Source organism: Podarcis bocagei (genome assembly GCF_964188305.1).
Source record: "Podarcis bocagei genome assembly, chromosome: 8".
NCBI lineage: Eukaryota > Metazoa > Chordata > Lepidosauria > Squamata > Lacertidae > Podarcis > Podarcis bocagei.
The window spans coordinates 70,145,232-70,162,251 of NC_138133.1; the positions used below are offsets into that span (position 1 = coordinate 70,145,232).

General features: G+C 49.0%; 1 protein-coding gene across 3 annotated transcripts; it reads left to right on the top strand.

Moving 5' to 3' along the window:
- Positions 1 to 1,109: 1,109 nt before the first annotated feature.
- On the top strand, positions 1,110 to 16,839 carry CTHRC1 (collagen triple helix repeat containing 1). 3 transcript variants are annotated; one of them, XM_081205942.1, is made up of 5 exons: positions 1,110 to 1,309; positions 1,936 to 2,027; positions 14,044 to 14,265; positions 14,723 to 14,939; positions 16,408 to 16,829. In XM_081205942.1, exons 2-5 carry the CDS (start codon positions 1,998 to 2,000, stop codon positions 16,548 to 16,550), a joined length of 612 nt encoding a protein of 203 aa, XP_081062068.1. In that variant the 5' UTR covers positions 1,110 to 1,309; positions 1,936 to 1,997; the 3' UTR covers positions 16,551 to 16,829. The 3 variants fall into 3 exon arrangements, with proteins under 3 accessions (XP_081062068.1, XP_081062067.1, XP_081062066.1); XM_081205941.1 differs by lacking the exon at positions 1,936 to 2,027 and having other exon boundaries at positions 1,285 to 1,309; XM_081205940.1 differs by lacking the exons at positions 1,110 to 1,309; positions 1,936 to 2,027 and adding an exon at positions 10,833 to 11,561 and having other exon boundaries at positions 16,408 to 16,839.
- The last annotated feature ends 181 nt before the right edge of the window (positions 16,840 to 17,020 follow it).

The window sequence follows — 17,020 nt, forward strand, 5'->3', positions numbered from 1 at the left end:
AGGCAGGTAAGCCCAGCCCCACATACTTGTTCACAAGACACAGTGCATGAGCACCATTTGAATGGTAATGCCCATCAACTCTTTTGGGGGCAGCCCCCTCAGTTATTTTATTGGGGGGGTGAAGGAGTTGGCTCCTATGGTAGAAAGAGTTCCATGTGTTATTTCTACTCTGTGAACATTCATTATTGTTTTGCCAGTAAGTTTCATTTGATGACTTTCTGTTCATGCGTGCCATCTCTAATCTTATAAATTTCTATCATATTTGCCTTCCTTATACTTTTTTTTTGGGGGGGGGATAAAATTTAAAGCCCTACTTTTATGCCACTTTTTGCAGAGAACATATTCCACTTCAACCCTGATAAATTTTAATTCCCTTTCCTACACTGCTTTGAGAACTCTGTGCAGTCACACAAGTTCTGCAAGCTCAGAACCTGTATGACTGCACATATGTAGAGCAACATGCTGCGGTAGCATTTTGGCAAGCAGCCTGCCCCCTAGGGCATGACTCCCACCTTCCCAGTCAGAACACATTTCATTGCTGCCCCAGCAATTTTAATTGCCATTTTCTGCACTATTCCCCATGTGGCATAATCAGAACTTGACAAAGTACCCCAAATGAACATTTGTATACTGATAAAACTGCATTAGGATTCTTGGTACCCAAAGTGCACTGAACTTCATAATACTGAATTTGCTTTATTCATTGGTGTAAGATGCTGTATTCAACAAGCTTTCCATAATGATAGTGCTATGCAAAGTTTAAACCAGCAAAATACCACCAGTAAACCATGGGTTGTATCCCAGTGAATCAATGGGTTCAGGGAACGACTTGTGCAAATGCAAATGAATTTCTATTACCTCCCCCACCCACTGCCCCCAAATCTGCTCTGGGTTTCCCCTCAACCTCTTCCCTCCCCAAGCAGATTTGTGGGCATTGCGGCAGAGTAAGGGGGAAGAAGGAAGGGAAGTTTGGTCGCACTCACAGAAGTTCTTCTGTGCACATAGTGATTTTGTTGGCTACAGCCCCATGTTTGTTGGTATTTCAAGTCTGTGTAAACATCTTCTGGTAAGAGAAATAATTATAATGTTTCTTCTTTGCAGCACCTCTTTAAAACATAACCGTAGCCACCAGCAAAGAGCAGGGGGCAGCGGAGGATGTTGGTTGTGCTTCTGTTTGAAATGTTGTGACCTGTTTCAAAGCAAAGTGCAGGGCCCCCCTTTCCCCCTCCACCCAGACTCTTTCAGCCCGCGGTATGAAGTTTCATCCAGACTTTCCTTCCAATTCAGCTGCTTCAGCAGAATGAGAGAGGTAAGCTTAGCTTTCTGCAAAACACTGAAAGTGAAGCGGCCAAATGGGATGCAGCATAAGATGTCTCTTTGAAGTCTGACCACCCACTCTCACTGGAGCATCTCATTAAAATGCCACATCACAGGGAAACCGAGCATCCATCAGCTGCCACTGGGTGCTGTGCTCAGTGGTGCTTTGAAGAAGCTCGGCTGCTTTTTGTTTGAGCAAAACTCTTGCCAGTATTCACATGCAAAACCCCACAAAACAAAAGTGAGAATTTGGCATCAAATGCAACATGGCTTACAGGAGCTTTATGGTGTGAAATCCTCCTATTGCATTTTTATTTCTCTTCACTCTGATTCTGTTCCTGTTTTCTTACTCTTTTTGAAATGCAAGAATGCTGGGTACTCATAAGAATCCTCCATCTTATTAATCTGAATCTTTTTGGGTGAGGGTAATTCTGTACATAACGAGATTTCTGATCTGCACTTAACACCGTTTGAGCTTTATTAATTTGATATACCCATGGAAGAGGAGAGAGCAACATTTTTCTTCTTCTTGCCTAAGTCAATATAGAAATGTAAAGGAACCGAACATCCAGCATTTATTCAAACATTGACATACTGATGCATGTCTGTTCTCTACAGCTGGGCTTCTTAGAACTAATAACTTGCTGGAGGTTGAAGCTGAAAAGAAGCTGATCTGGCCTATGACAGTACTATATGTGTGGGAAATCACTGTAAGTAAGGTTGGAGCCTGTATGTGTACAGTTCAAATCATAATTCCTAAAAAGAGACTATAGCATAGTATAATATACTAAATAGGTGAGGACAGAAAATGTTGTTCTGTTGGCCAATTCACACTGTGTTTTTTAAGAAGCCTCTGTTAAAAAGATACAGAGAAAATACAGAATTCTAGCTGATCTCCCACCTCAGCTGTTGTGTGATTTTATGGTAACTGGATAACAGTGATGTGCACCTTGAATCGTTTGGAGGAAGACTTCTAATATCCTGTTGAATCCTAATATCATACTTGTCAGGGGTACAGGGACAGAGGCACAGGGAAGGCAGGAAATGGAGAGCGATGGAGAGGAATCCCAGGATAGCGAGGAAGAGGATAGCAATGATGCAGGGGATTCCATGAGTCTCTCCAGCGAATCAGAGGATTCCCAGAAGGGGGCGCCTGTGGTAAGGGCAAGGGGAGCCCCAAGGGGAAAGTGTCAGGAGCGGGGGGCCAGCAGGGAACCCCAAAGCGGCAGCTGGGAATCAGGGCCAGCCTCCCCACCAGAGCGCAGCGAGGGAGGGGGAGGTTCCAGTGTGTCAGAGGGAGCAGCTCCGGCGACAGAGAAAGGGGAGGGATCAGAGCAAGCCGTTCTCCCAGAAGGGGAGGAAGGCAGTGAGGGGAGTAGCATAACTGTCAAAAGGAAGGTCAGAGGCTGGGCGCGCGCGCCAAGTTCAAATGAGGAGGCGCGCGGAAGAACAGGGAGCCCGGAGGAGGAGGAGCCAGGTCCCAAAGCCCGCAGGAGGGGGCAGGAGCAGTCTGGAGACTCCGCTTCAGGAGAAAGCAGGAGGGGAGGAACCCCGGCGGGCAGAAAGACCCTGCGGAAAAGGAAAGAGAGAAAAAGGTGGAGCAGCGTTAGCTTATTAAACTGGTGTAGGGGAGGGACCGATTCAGAGGGGACTTCTAATGTCTAAGGAAGAGACGCAGGGCTGCGCGCCTCGGTTGTGGAACCAATAATGAACTGCAATAAACATCCTTGTATATAAGAAGGACTTGGCGTTGGTCTTTTGTGAGCTGAGACCTGAGGCAGCCCTGACAGTAAGTCCCCTCCCAAAAGAACGCAAAATTTTTTTTTGCGAAGCTCACGAAGTTTGGCGGCCATGAGTATGGAGGAGCAGATAGCAGCCCTACGCAACGCAGTCTCTGAGCTCTCCACTGCGGTAGTGGTCTCCCAGAAGAAGGGGGAAGAGGCGGAAAAGCGATGCCAGGATCTGCAAGCCAGGTGGGATCATGCATGCCAAGTGGGGTTCCCGGGGTCCAGATCTGCAGGAGTAGGACTGGGCAGAAGGGGAGGCAACTTGGTAGCCCACTTCGATGGGAACCTGAAGCAGTACCCCAGTTTTCGAGCAGACGTCGAATATGCGTTGCATTTGCTTCGCGACGACTTTAAGGATGAGGAGGAGAAAGTGGGTTTCATTGTGTCCCACTTGCATGGGGAAGCGAGGGCTTGGCTGCGCAATCTGTGGCGCGAAGATTGTCCTGCTCGAAGGGACTCCGATGAATTTATCAAAGCCATGGACGCTTGCTTCCAATCTACCGTGGATGTAGCACGCAAAGAGATGCATGGTTTAAGGCAAGGCAAGGCTACAGTACGTCAGTACCATGCTCGGTTTTCCGCCTTGCTGAATGTACTGAGATGGGAGAAAGACTCCCTGGCAGTAAGAGACTTGTTTTGGGAGGGGTTGTCTGGCCCTGTAAAAGATGAATTGGCAAGGGGGGACAGACCTCAAACCCTAGCGGAAGTTGTGCAGCGGGCGCTCGCCATTGGAGTGCGCCACGAAGAACGCCCTTGGCGCAATGAGGAGGGTCGCCAGCTTCACACACCGTCTAGAGCGCCTCCTTTCCTTCCCAGGGATCTAGGACGTACGCGTCCCTCACCTCAGCTGCAGGCAGGGGAGGAGCCAATGGAACTTGGGAGTGCTAAGGCTCAGTCAGCTGCCGGAGCCCCAGCGTCCGGAGCAGTCAAGACGAAGCCTCCTAGAGGGAACAGGAAGTGTTACATCTGTGACAGTGCGATGCACATGGCCAAAGAGTGTCCCCAGAGGCTCCAAAAGCACACTGCAGCCTTAGCAACAGTAACTGCAGCAGCACTACATGAAGAGCAGTTTCAGGGAAACGACAATGCCTGGCTGGAAGCACAAATGCTGGGGCACAGCCAGGCGAGTCAGTAGGGCAGTCCCCAGCGCTTTTGCAGCATACAGACCCCCTGCCACCCAAGCCAGTGGTGCAGCTCACTGCAACTCTCCAGCTACCTAATGGACGCACCCTGGAAGTCCCCATTACAATTGACAGTGGGAGCAACGCAGACTTCGTGGGGGTGCACTTCGTCAAGCAGCATCGCATAGAGCTCCTACCAGCCACGCTGCCATTGAATGTCGTCACAGTGGATGGCAGGAAGCTGCTGGGTGGGCAGGTGGTACAACAGACGCCACCCATGGTAATGCAGATTGGCAATCACCGAGAGGTCATCAGTTTCAACGTCACCCGCCTGTCAGACACGCCTATAGTGTTAGGCATGAGTTGGCTGGATAGGCACAGCCCAACCATGGCGTGGTACCAGCGGCAGCTCACCTTCGGCTCGTCCTATTGCGCGCAGCATTGCATCCAGACCAGTCAGGAGGAGGAGGGCCAAGAGGAGGGGCAGCAGCTAAGTCTCAGCATGGCGCAAGCAGTGCCCCTCAAGTACAAGGGGTTTTTGGAGGTCTTCTGCAAAAAGGAGGCTGACTAGTTGCCACCCCACCGGCCCTACGATTGCGCAATTGACCTCTTGCCAGGGACAACGCTACCGACTGTGAAGCTGTATTCCATGTCCGAGGATGAGCTGCAGGAGCTCAGTGAGTTCATAGATCACAACCTGCAGCGGGGATTCATCCGAGAATCAAAGGCTGTAGGGGGCAGTCCTGTGTTTTTCGTGAAGAAGAAGGACACGCCCCAAAAGAGGCTGATCGTAGACTTTAGATTCATAAACTCGAAGACAAAGCCCACGGCCTTTCCCATGCCCAAGATTGACGACCTGCTCGCGACGGTGCGGAAAGGGAAGAACTTCACCAAGTTGGATCTCCGCGGAGCTTACAATCTCATACGCGTGCGAGAGGGTGATGAGTGGAAGACGGCCATGTTCACGCCGTTGGGCACCTACGAACACAGAGTTATGCCGTTTGGTCTCCAAAATGGCTCCCACTATTTCCAAGCTTTTATGCACCACGTGCTAGCGGGACTCCTCTACAAGAAGTGCGTATGTTTCCTCGACGACATTCTTATCTTCTCGGAATCGCCGGAGGCTCACGAGAGTGACGTTAAGGAGGTCCTGCAGAGGCTACGGGAGCACAGGCTCTACGCCAAGCTGGAGAAGTGCCAATTCGACGTGACGGAGGTGGATTTTCTGGGCTATAGGCTGTCCGACAGGGGACTAGCCATGGACAGCGCCAAGGTCCGCGCGGTGTTGGACTGGAAAAGCCCGCGAAATCGGAAGGAGGTCCAGAGGTTCGTCGGCTTCGCCAATTTTTACCGCAAGTTCATCAGGGGGTTCGCCAGGGAGACGGCAGCTATCACGGACACTCTCAGCTCCAATAAGAAGTTCACCTGGACGGACCAGGCGGAGCAGTCCTTCAGGAGACTTAAGAGTCTCTTCGCGTCCGAAGAACAGCTGCTACACGTGAATCCCGGCAGGCCCATGAGGGTTGAGACTGACGCATCTGACAGAGCGGTGGGGGCCGTCCTTTTACAGGAAGACCCGCAGGGGAACTGGAGGCCCTGCGCTTTCTACTCCCGGAAGCTCAGCAAGTCAGAACAGAACTACACCATCTGGGACAGGGAGTTGCTGGCCATCCACGCGGCTTTCAAGGCGTGGAGGCACTTTTGGTGGCCCCAGATGCGAGGGGAGGTCGCGGACTACGTCGCCAGGTGTGACACTTGCCAAAGGTCCAAGCCAGTGCACCAGAAGCCAGCGGGACTGCTGGAACCGTTGGAGACACCACTGCAACCGTGGGAGAGGGTGGCGCTGGACTTTGTCACTGATCTGCCCAGTTCGCGAGGCAAGACGGCGGTGCTGGTGGTTGTAGACCTGTTCACCAAGATGGCGCATTTCATTCCTTGCGCGAAGGTGGCGACAGCGGAGCAGACCGCCAAACTGTTCATAGACCACGTGTTCAAGGTGCACGGCTTGCCGCGATCCATCCTGTCCGACCGCGGTCACCAGTTCGTTTCCAGTTTTTGGCAGAAGCTCCTGGGTATCCTGAACGTCAAGATCAACTTAGCGTCGGCGAGACACCCGCAGACCAACGGCCAAGCGGAGAGGGTCAACGCCATCATGCAGCAGTACCTGCGCTGTTACGCCAATCAACAGCCTGCGACTTGGGTGGACTACTTGCCGATGGCCGAGTTTGCCTACAACAACACGAAGCACGCGTCCACGGGGGTGACGCCGTTCTTCGCCAACAATGGGCGGCATCCCAGAACCTTTCCGGGAGTGGAGACGACGGTGCAGGGAGAGACGCAGGGAGCTGAGCATTTGGCCGCAGAATTGCAGGAGGTCCACGAGGAGCTCCGACAGCACTTAGAGCTGGCTAAACACGCCTACAAGGTGCAGGCAGACAGGCACAGGAGGGCAGGGGAAGACATACAGGTGGGGGACTGGGTATGGTTAGCAGCCCAGGCGCGCCTACCAAGTCATTAGCCAAGAAGAAGCTAGGACACAAACAGCTGGGGCCATACCAAGTTGAGGCCAAGATCAACCCTGTAGCTTATCGGTTGACCCTCCCAGAAGGTTCCCGAATGCACCCGGTCTTTCATAGGTCGGTGCTTACGCCCTACAAAGCCCCACACAGGTTTCAGGAGCCAGGGACGGCACCGGACCCACGCAGGGAGTCCCCAAGGGGGGGGGGAAATCACCGAAGGCCGAGACACTCAACGAGGTCACGGAAATTCTGGACTCGAGATGGGGGGAGGAGGGAGTAGAATACCTCCTCGCCAGAGAGGGTACCCCGGCCAGTACCCCGGGCTATGCTCTGGAGGAACCCCTTCTTAAGGACGAGTTCCATGCACTCTTCCCACACAGGCCCATGCCAGCGGAATTTTTCGACGACTGGCTTTTTACGCCCACACTTTCAGGCAGCACCTTCCGGGGGTTCTCCTCAGCAGAGGAGACCACGCCAGAATCGAGTCCTCCAAGGGGATCGTGCTCGGGGGTGGACACGGATCGCTCTTACTGGTGGGACGACCAACCAGAGGAGGAGTGGCGCAGGAGATTGCTGAGGGGGCCCTGGCAAACAGCATCGTCCGAAGAAACAGGGGGAGGGGAGGACATGGACGTGTTGGGAGAGGACCTTGGTTTCGAGCACACATACAATGAGCTGGAAGCAGAGAAGATTGACGTTGACGAACTGTATCCAATATCTACCCCAGCGACTGAGGAGCTTCCGGAACCTGCACCCGAGCAGCGGGAGGGGGGAAGGGGGGCTTCGAGGGGGGGATGGATGTCAGGGGTACAGGGACAGAAGCACAGGGAAGGCAGGAAATGGAGAGCGATGGAGAGGAATCCCAGGATAGCGAGGAAGAGGATAGCAATGACGCAGGGGATTCCATGAGTCTCTCCAGCGAATCAGAGGATTCCCAGAAGGGGGCGCCTGTGGTAAGGGCAAGGGGAGCCCCAGGGGGAAAGTGTCAGGAGCGGGGGGCCAGCAGGGGACCCCAAAGCGGCAGCTGGGAATCAGGGCCAGCCTCCCCACCAGAGCGCAGCGAGGGAGGGGGAGGTTCCAGTGTGTCAGAGGGAGCAGCTCCGGCGACAGAGAAAGGGGAGGGATCAGAGCAAGCCGTTCTCCCGGAAGGGGAGGAAGGCAGTGAGGGGAGTAGCATAACTGTCAAAAGGAAGGTCAGAGGCTGGGCGCGCGCGCCAAGTTCAAATGAGGAGGCGCGCGGAAGAACAGGGAGCCCGGAGGAGGAGGAGCCAGGTCCCAAAGTCCGCAGTAGGGGGCAGGAGCAGTCTGGAGACTCCGCTTCAGGAGAAAGCAGGAGGGGAGGAACCCCGGCGGGCAGAAAGACCCTGCGGAAAAGGAAAGAGAGAAAAAGGTGGAGCAGCATTAGCTTATTAAACTGGTGTAGAGGAGGGACCGATTCAGAGGGGACTTCTAATGTCTAAGGAAGAGACGCGGGGCTGCACGCCTCGGTTGTGGAACCAATAATGAACTGCAATAAACATCCTTGTATATAAGAAGGACTTGGCGTTGGTCTTTTGTGAGCTGAGACCTGAGGCAGCCCTGACAATACTGAATTGTAATTAAGCCCATTTATAATGTAATGACGAACTATGGTTTACATGCTATGGGAACTCATTCTGGGTATGACAGATTTACCCAGATTAATGTTCAAAATTGCAATTCAAAATTGTATTTTTTAATTTGTTTAGCTGAGTGCCCCACTGTTCAGATGGGAAAGCTGAATATAAACATTTTAATGGAAAATAATACAAATAAGCAATACAGACGTCCCTGGAGCCAGGAACAAAGCTTCTTAAGATACACATAGAGATGAATCACAGCCTACCTTTCTTTATACAAATGTTTATATGTGTATGCATATGTGTGTTCCACTACAGTCTTTGGTAAAACAGTTTCCATAGATTGAAGCTGCAGGGCATTTCCCTTGTAAGTCATGCACTATGCATTTATGTGCATAGGGTTTAAATATTTCCAGATGGATTGTGTCAGTGGCTTTAATGGCAAGTGGGCAGGTCCCAGCAAGCCTTCTCAGTAACAAAGATAAATGTGTACAGTGAAGTTCAGCTTCCTGGCAAGCAATTAAATGCCTTGTCTCTGACTCAGAACCACGGGCATTTGCCAGCAATTAACTGGAGTAATGCCAGAGAGCTCACAAATGACTATATATATGACTTTTTGTTACAACTGTTAAAATGGCCTATATATATATATATATATATATATATATATATATATATATATATGCCATTTTAACAGTTGTAACAAAAAGTAGGAGTGTGTGGGGATTGCCATCAAAGCAGTGATAAAGAATCGTAGAATCTACAATCCCCAAAGTGGCCAAGTTACTTCATTATTTGGTCAGTGTTCCTAACTCAGTGCTGGTTTCCTAACTAGGCTATAGGTGCCAGTAGTAGATAGGTAGCCGTGTTGGTCTGCCATAGTCAAAATAAAAAAATTCCTTCCAGTAGCACCTTAAAGACCAACTAAGTTAGTTCTTGGTATGAGCTTTCGTGTGCATGCACACTTCTTCAGATACACAGTGTATCTGTGTATCTGAAGAAGTGTGCATGCACACGAAAGCTCATACCAAGAACTAACTTAGTTGGTCTTTAAGGTGCTACTGGAAGGAATTAGGCTATAGGTGGTGATTCAGAGCAGGGCTGGTTTTGGCTGCAGTTAGTTGTGCGGGGAATGGAACTGTCTTTTGGCTACCTCTTTGGTCCACATCCATATCTAAATACTGTAGAAGAAAATAATTGTCAGAAATAATTGCCATTAGATATTGTTGTAGCTTTGTGTCTTAAAATAGCTGCAGAGGAACTGTAACCTTCCAATGGAAAAGAGAAATATTCAAATAACTCCAGCGTGATGCCTCCAACTGTGGATGTAGTACATGACACGTAACCATTCCATGAATTTGTCCAACCCTCATTTTAAGCCATCCAAGTTGGTCCCCATCACTACATCTTGTGGGAGTGAGTTCCGTTGTTTAACTGTGTGTTATATGAAGAAGTACTTTTTTGTCTGACATTTGTTTCTTCCTGCTCAAACTATGATTTTGCCCTTTGCCAGTTGTGCTGATTTTGACTTTTGTACGGTGAAAACCATCTTATTCTTGAAGACGCAAATGCCAATGGACAAGTAAGGAGACACTTAAAATATATCAGTGTGGCTGCATAAGGAGCTTACAGATGAGCTGAGATATAAGAAGAGAATGCACAAGAAAGGGGAAATCATGATGGAAGAGTATACATGAGTAGTCAACAGCTCAGTGGAGAAGGTCAGGAGGGCCAAAGCTTGGATAAACTCAGACTTGCAAAAGAATAATTTTAAAGATTATTTTTGGCAAGAGGAATAATAAGCAAATAGTAGGTCTCTTGCGTGGAGAAGACTGAGAAATGCTGTTGGGTGACAGAGAAGGGGGAACTTTTCAACACTTACTTTGCCTGTTTCACCCAGAAGGAAAGCAGTGCCCAACCTGGTGATTACAGAATAAATGGAAGGAGGGAGCTGCAGCCCAATGTCTACTCTACACAACGTCCAGATCAGGGATTTCGTTTGCAACAACTTTTAACACTGCATCATCACTCTGTGCAGCCACCAACAAAACCGTGCAACCGCAAGGCAATGCGTTGCATGTGAGTATTTATTTGTTGTTGTTGTTTAGTTGTGTCCGACTCTTTGTGACTCCATGGACCAGAGCACGCCAGGCACACCTGTCTTCCACTGCCTCCCGCAGTTTGGTCAAACGCATGCTGGTAGCTTCGAGAACACTGTCCAACCATCTTGTCCTCTGTCTTCCCCTTCTCCTTGTACTCTCAATCTTTCCGAACATCAGGGTCTTTTCCAGGGAGTCTTCTCTTCTCATGAGGTGGCCAAAGTATTGGAGCCTCAGCTTCACTATCTGTCCTTCCAGGGAGCACTCAGGGCTGATTTCCTTCAGAATGGATAGGTTTGATCTTCTTGCAGTCCATGGGACTCTCAAGAGTCTCCTCCAGCACCAGAATTCAATGGAGGAAATCAAAACATTCCACCCCCACCCCCCTTTGTAATGGTTATGTGTAATGGTTATCTGCAAAGGGGGATATCAGCAGGCAACTCTCTCCTTCGTGCTAAGGAAGCCTGCGTGGGCCGTGCTCCTCTCGCGCATCCCGCAAAGCATCTGGAAATGCAAGACCTCTCTCTCTCCGCAGGCGGATTTCGGACAAAGAAGCGGCCGCGTTTTCCTAGCCTGGCTTTCATCCAAGCAGACGGCTCTGGGGCGAGGAGGAGGACCCGGCGGCGGGGCAGTCGAGCCGGGCGCCCCCCAGCGGCCATTCTCTGCCAGAGCCGGGAAAGCGGCGCCGCTGTCGAGGGGCGCAGAAGTTGGCTTCGCCCCTCGACTGTGCGGCGCGCTCCCTCCACCCCACCTCCCCTTTTCCTGCCTCCGTCCGCACGTGGCTGGGGAGGGAGACCCCCTGCCTTCTCCGCCCACCCCTCTCCCCCTCCGCTTAGCCGGGCGGACGCTGCTGCTGCGCATTCCTGGCCGCCCCCCCGGGGAGGGAGCCGAGGCACTGAAAGGCTCGCTTATGCGCAGCGCAGACACTGCCCGATTCATCCGCGCCTCGCCTCTGCCTCCTGCTCGCTCCGCCAGCGCCATGAAGCTCCTGCCGCCTTCTCTGGTCGCCTTCGCGGCGCTGCTGCTGCTGGGGGTGCTGTCGGCGAGCCCCCCGGCCGGCCTGGCCGAGACCCCCAAAGGCAAGCAGAAGGCGCTTCGCCAGAGGGAGGTGGTGGACGTGGTGAGTGCGCCGCGAGGGCGCCGCGATCCCCGGAGGGCTGCGCAGGGTCTCGGGCTGGGGTGGGTCGTGGGTGGCATGGAGGCAAGCAGCAATCCCGAGAGGGCGCGCCCATTGCATGGGATGGGGGCAGAGGCGTATCTTAGGCTCCCTTGCACCCTGGCCAAGCAGCTGGGCGCTCTGCCATTCCAAGCCAGAGTGGAGAGGCACCATTTTGGCGCCCTCTCTGGGACCAAGGGTGTCAACTTGGATAAAATATGGAGGGGGGCAGATAAGCCCCGCCCCACATAATTGATCACAAGATGCGCCACACACACATCATTTGAATGGCCTTGTCCATCAACTGGGGTGGTGGTGGTTAGAAGTTGGCTCCTATGCCTGGGCCGGCACCCTGGGGGGCACAACCTTTCCAACGCGTAGGTACACCCCTCATGGAGACCTCCTGCTTAGCCCTCTTCTTGGCATGCCACTTCCCGTCTTACTCATTTATATCCCACCATAAGAAGCAGCAGCCTGGCTGGGACCCCTGACCATTAGGTCCAGTCATGACCGACTCTGGGATTGCGGCGCTCATCTCGCTTTATTGGCTGAGGGAGCTGGCGTTTGTCCGCAGACAGCTTCCGGGTCATGTGGCCAGCAGGACTAAGCCGCTTCTGGCGAACCAGAGCAGCGCACAGAAACACCATTTACTTTCCTACCAGAGTGGTACCTATTTATCTACTTGCACTTGATGTGCTTTCGAACTGCTAGGTTGGCAGGAGCAGGGACCGAGCAACGGGAGCTCACCGCATTGCAGGGATTCGAACTGCCGACGTTCTGATCGGCAAGCCCTAGGCTCTGTGGTTTAGACCACAGCGCCAGCCGCGTCTTGGCATGCCACTTCCTGTCTTCCTCATTTATATCCCACCATAAGAAGCTGCAGCCTGGCTAGATCAGGCTAAAATAGCCCAGCATCCTATTCCTCCGGTGGCCAGGCAGACGCTGATGGGGGGAGTCCAGGAGCACAGGGGACTGCAGTGTGATCTCCAAAGAACTCAAGGTGGCCTACTTGGTTCTACCTTGCATTCTTCAGGTCACCCTCACAACAACCCTGCGAGGTAGGTTAGGTGGCTGACTGGCTCTAGGTAAGCTTCTTGGCTGACTGGGGATTTGAGGCCTGATCTCCCAGGTCCTGGTTGATGGGTCTGACCTCTGCACCAAGCTGGCAACAAACGATGTGTAAGAAGATACGAATGAGCCAAGCCCCCAATGTTTTCGAGCTGCTGAATAACATTAAGAAAACAAACCTGACAGACACAATACTGGAAAAGGAGAGGATGTGGGGAGGGAACAAATGAAGGAGCATTATTATCAAGCACAGCTGGGCGGAAGATGCAGTCCGCATTCAGAATTCTACTAGTTTCTGAAAACTTGCAAAGATCCTTCTGAATGTTGAATGGCTCTAAAGCCACATTTAGATATGATGGTGCGCAATTAGAATAATTTACCAGTGCATGTGTTCCGTTTCTAATTTAAACTGGGTTGCCTGGGCGTCACATCCAAAAGCGCGCAAGGCTTAATGTTGCTGACGTTAAGCAATTCTGGGTTTGGTAAGAAAATAACAAATAGTGTGCTAGGGAGGCACAATCTAGCAGGGGCCATACTGCAACAGGATGCTAATGTTGCATACATAATGTGATGCCAGGTTCAAGCAATACTACGCAGATAAATCCTTATTGTTTACCTGGCATCATGTTTAAATAAAGCTTGACTGATGGAAATTAATCTTAAAGTCTGTAGATGGGGTGGAATGGGAGCTTTGCTGTGCTCATTGTTACAACTTGAGATCTCAAGGGCTGTGTATCTAAACATGCAGATGTTTATTCCTCATCCAGTGTGCTTCCACCTCTCATGTGGGAAGCGGTGTACAGCTGATGCGATCTAGCCTGGTGTTTCTTATTAAATGCTGCATTTTGAAGCATTTCCCCCCAAACCAGCTTTGGCCTACCTGTGTGTTAAACCGGCAATGCATACAGCCTTTCTCTCTGCTAACGTAAAACCCACAGCTGCCCACAGGGTTGCAAAAGAGACAGCTGTGTAATCTGCTGTGGTGGGACATTATGGCTGCAGAGGATGAGTAATCTGACTGATCTCCTCCACTCTTTGTTATTACTCACAGAGCATGAATATTTAGGGAAATGGTTAGTGGGTTTCTTAAAACATTCTTCCTCACTCAAGCCATTCATTGCCACGTTGGTCACAGAAGCAGAGCTGGCCTTGGTAGGCTGTGGCTGTACTCACCACATTTCTTTAAGTAATATGTCCATTGGGGAAAGCAATGCCTGGTTTATGTGTGTGTATGAGAGACAAGGCAGGGGAGAAAAATGGTTCCTTTGCAACAACAAAATGTAATAACCAATGTGGTTATTGGTTTACTGTTTCAAGCTCAAACAACTATGTATATATAACTATGTGTCTATAAAATGGGAATAATTTTGATTTTCAGTATAATGGGATGTGTTTGCAAGGACCTAATGGTGTTCCTGGAAGAGACGGAAACCCTGGTGTCAATGGAATTCCTGGAACACCTGGGATCCCGGGTCGAGATGGACTAAAAGGAGAAAAAGGAGAATGCATGAGAGAAAGCTTTGAGGAGTCTTGGACACCCAACTACAAACAATGTTCATGGAGTGCTCTGAACTATGGCATAGACCTTGGAAAAATTGCAGTAAGCAAGTACCATTGCATTTATAATGTATATTATAGCAACAGAGGTGGGTGAGGGTACAAAGATGTGGTGATAATTATTTTCCTTATCGCTTTGGCTTCCTTATTCCTAGCAGCTAGGACCTACTGCAGTCAACAATCAGATGTCCACTTAAGGAGGACCACTGAGGCATCTTATATGATTGATGAAAGATACTGTAAGCAAGCTCTGGTATTAGGATTTGAATATAAAAATCTAGAGCAGAGGACGCAGAGGATTGCTGGAGAAGGGATGCTATTTGGCTAACTCTATAAGAAATAACCAGGAGTCCATTGCACTTTAAAGACTAACCAAATTATTATGGCATAAGCTTTTTTGAGGCAGCTGTCCCTTTAAGGTAGTAACTATTTCTTTTTAAATGACAAGTCAATAAATAATCAACCACTTAAACACACAACTTTTCCTTCTTTTGTAATAGGAGTGCACATTCACAAAGATGCGCAGCAACAGTGCTTTAAGAGTCCTCTTCAGTGGATCACTTAGACTCAAATGCAGAAATGCTTGTTGCCAGAGATGGTATTTTACATTTAATGGAGCTGAATGCTCTGGGCCACTTCCCATCGAAGCTATAATTTATTTAGATCAAGGAAGTCCAGAATTAAATTCCACCATTAACATACACCGCACTTCTTCAGGTACGTATCAAGATAATTTTGTGAGACCAACAAGAATTTCACTGTAAAAATTCTGGGCACATGTGAGATGCAGATTGCATTACTTGTCTGGTTCCCTGTAGCAAATAAACACAATAATAAGGTAACAGGTACATCAGAGTTTTCCTTTCTGGTGATAAAGAACTAAGGTTTAGGATCAGACAAATGAGAATCAAACCTCCTCCAGGCTTAGACCAGCTTAGAAGCTAGAAAGTATAGAGATATAAACACTGGCCTGTGAGCGCTCCATTTGGAGAACAGCCTTTACCAAAGGTGCCATGCGCTTTGAAGACACTCAAACTCAGGACAAAAGGAAGACATGTCGTAAGAGGAAGGCACGCTTGGCAAACCCTAACCATGCTCAGTTATGGCCCAGAAACCTATGTCCCCACTGCGGAAGGATGTGTGGATCCAGAATTGGCCTCCACAACTCACTGTTAAAACTGTGTTTATGGAAGACAAACTTACTTGTCTATGAGTGATCGCCAAAGAAGAAAGTACAGAGATATAAATGCAGCTACTAGAGCCCAACTCTAGACACCACCTGGTAGCGCTGCATCTGGAAGGAAGGGAGACAGAGAGTAAAAGCCATTAATGTTGCCCCACAGCAAACTGCTAGCGATGGCTGATCCATTCAGCTTCTTCCCTGAATTGTGGGATGCTATAGCAGAAAAGCATTTGTTCCAGAATGCAAAGGTCAGAAACTAACCCAATTATTGTCCTTTAAATTTGCTCAGACACACAGAGTATGAGTAGACAATTGAAGATTGTTAAAGTTTCCATTAAAATGAGAGCACCTCACAGAATAATGATTTTGTTTACTGACGGCTATCATTAGTTGATGGAAATGTTGTTTTTAACAAACAAAACCAAAACCTGAGCACGGGGCCGTTTCTTCCCAAATCACAATGAATGGTTCTCTTTTTTTTATGTCTATAATACAAATTTTGTTAAGAATAACATGAAATAATACAAACAAATAATGGGTATTGGTCACCAGATACAAAGCAAAATATAGTCACGATGTGTATAAGGCAGAAAATAACAGCATGTTAAGTAAAATAACCAAGCAAAAAAGATTTATGAGTTATAAGGGGTCTTGATTCCTCCTGGTGACCGTTAATAAAAGAAATAAACATGAACTACAGTAATCAGCATCAGAAGTGTCTCTTTTTAAAGATGCCAGTCCTTTGGAACTCCCTGCCTATTAGTTGTACTGTTGCAAACATCCACTAAAACTTTTTATTATTTTTGTGCAATTCTGTGTGGACATACAAGGGTGCATCCAATGCTAGTCCTACGCAGAGTAGAACCACTGAAAATAATGAACATGGTTATTTTTTGAAAGTAACAGAGGGATGATGGGAGGTGAATGAAACAGTGCCTGGTGGGCACAGGTTCAATCCCTCTATTTTGGGCGAAACCACTATGCTTTTTGTCTTTCATACAGTGGAAGGGCTTTGTGAAGGGATCAGCGCTGGCCTGGTGGATATTGCTGTTTGGGTTGGTACTTGTTCCGATTACCCACCTGGAGATGCTTCCACTGGATGGAACTCAGTCTCTCGCATCATTATAGAAGAACTGCCAAAATAGAGCTCTCTCAAAGATTCTCTCCCCCCCTTTGACCACTTATATTTCATACCTTACATATTAACTCCATGCTTTAAATCTATAGTTTTCTATGTATCAAAGTACTTGACTATAACGCACAAGCTTGTTCTACAGAAAGTATCTGTAACCAATGGATTTCTTTTTTAAAATAGTTTATGGGTTTCTACACTTTCTGGATTTATGTACTACTTTTGTACAATTTGTAGACAATTCTTACATTTGTTAATAAAGACAATCTTTTAGAAGTAGCCAAATGAAAGGAATTTTAATTTTTGTTATCAAACAGAATTTGCTCAAGCCTACACCTACTACCACAAATCAGTGCAGTTTTAATTAAAATCTCACCAACTTTACATTGAAAGGAGTGTGGGTGAAAAACCACTTGTAATGTTAATATAGTTGAATTCTGATTGCTTTCTAGAAAATAGCTACTTCAGGCTTAGGGGCTCTGA